This window comes from Etheostoma spectabile, chromosome 13, assembly GCF_008692095.1.
Source record: "Etheostoma spectabile isolate EspeVRDwgs_2016 chromosome 13, UIUC_Espe_1.0, whole genome shotgun sequence".
Classification (NCBI taxonomy): Eukaryota; Metazoa; Chordata; class Actinopteri; order Perciformes; family Percidae; genus Etheostoma; species Etheostoma spectabile.
Genome location: NC_045745.1, coordinates 21,974,343 through 21,975,089, shown reverse-complemented (window position 1 = coordinate 21,975,089; position 747 = coordinate 21,974,343). Strand labels below are relative to the sequence as shown.

General features: G+C 39.9%; 1 protein-coding gene across 2 annotated transcripts in view; it reads right to left on the bottom strand.

Moving 5' to 3' along the window:
* uspl1 (ubiquitin specific peptidase like 1) overlaps positions 1-747 on the bottom strand; it is a 17,161-nt gene that overhangs the window by 12,090 nt on the left and 4,324 nt on the right. For both annotated transcript variants that reach the window (XM_032533239.1, XM_032533238.1), the window contains one exon: positions 515-625. In XM_032533239.1, the coding sequence (XP_032389130.1) occupies positions 515-625 (111 nt within the window). The remainder of the gene's footprint in view (positions 1-514; positions 626-747) is intronic.

Below are 747 nucleotides of genomic sequence, written 5' to 3'. Positions count from 1 at the left end.
ACTGTCTACATCTTGAAACTAAGCTGCGTGATCCAGGGAACAACTCGGACTGGCACATGAGCAGACAGTGGTTTACGGAGCGGTAGATGCGCTATGCAAAAAAAAAACGGAGCGTTCTATGAAATGACGCGTTTAAAATAAAAAAAAATTCGCTCGATCACGCAAATTTTATACCACACTAGAATGGCTTGAAACAAGGTAACCGATGCATTTTTCCACAAAAAACTTCAGACATTACCAGAAAGTAATGAAATACATGTGGCAGGGCACATTTAATACATTTCTGAGCTGTAGGATCATCTCTTGATACCTTCTCACAGATTTGTTCAGACCACTTTTTGGTTGACACGGGCCTGAACCCGTACCTAATGTTACAGATCCTGAATTGCCTCTCGGGGTGTGGGTCAGTGGAGATAAACACCAACTAAGAATATCCAAAAACATCCCTTTCCTATCCTTAAATTTATTTCAGCCTGGGTGGTGCAGATGGTATGTCTTTGGTGTCTGAGCTTACCCAGTTTGCAATGCAGCTTGGGCTGTAGTAGTTTGAAGACTGAACTCCTGAGACTCTGTAGGTCTGCATTGGCCTTTTGCAGCACTTGATTTGGCACCCTCACAATGCCATCTAAACAGAAACATATAAATGCATTGTATTATTAAAACAAAAATGTTTCATCAGTAAATTAACTTAAAATGCTTTTTAGTCAATGGGATTTGCAATTGTTTTTTTTTTTTTACTGATGGCAG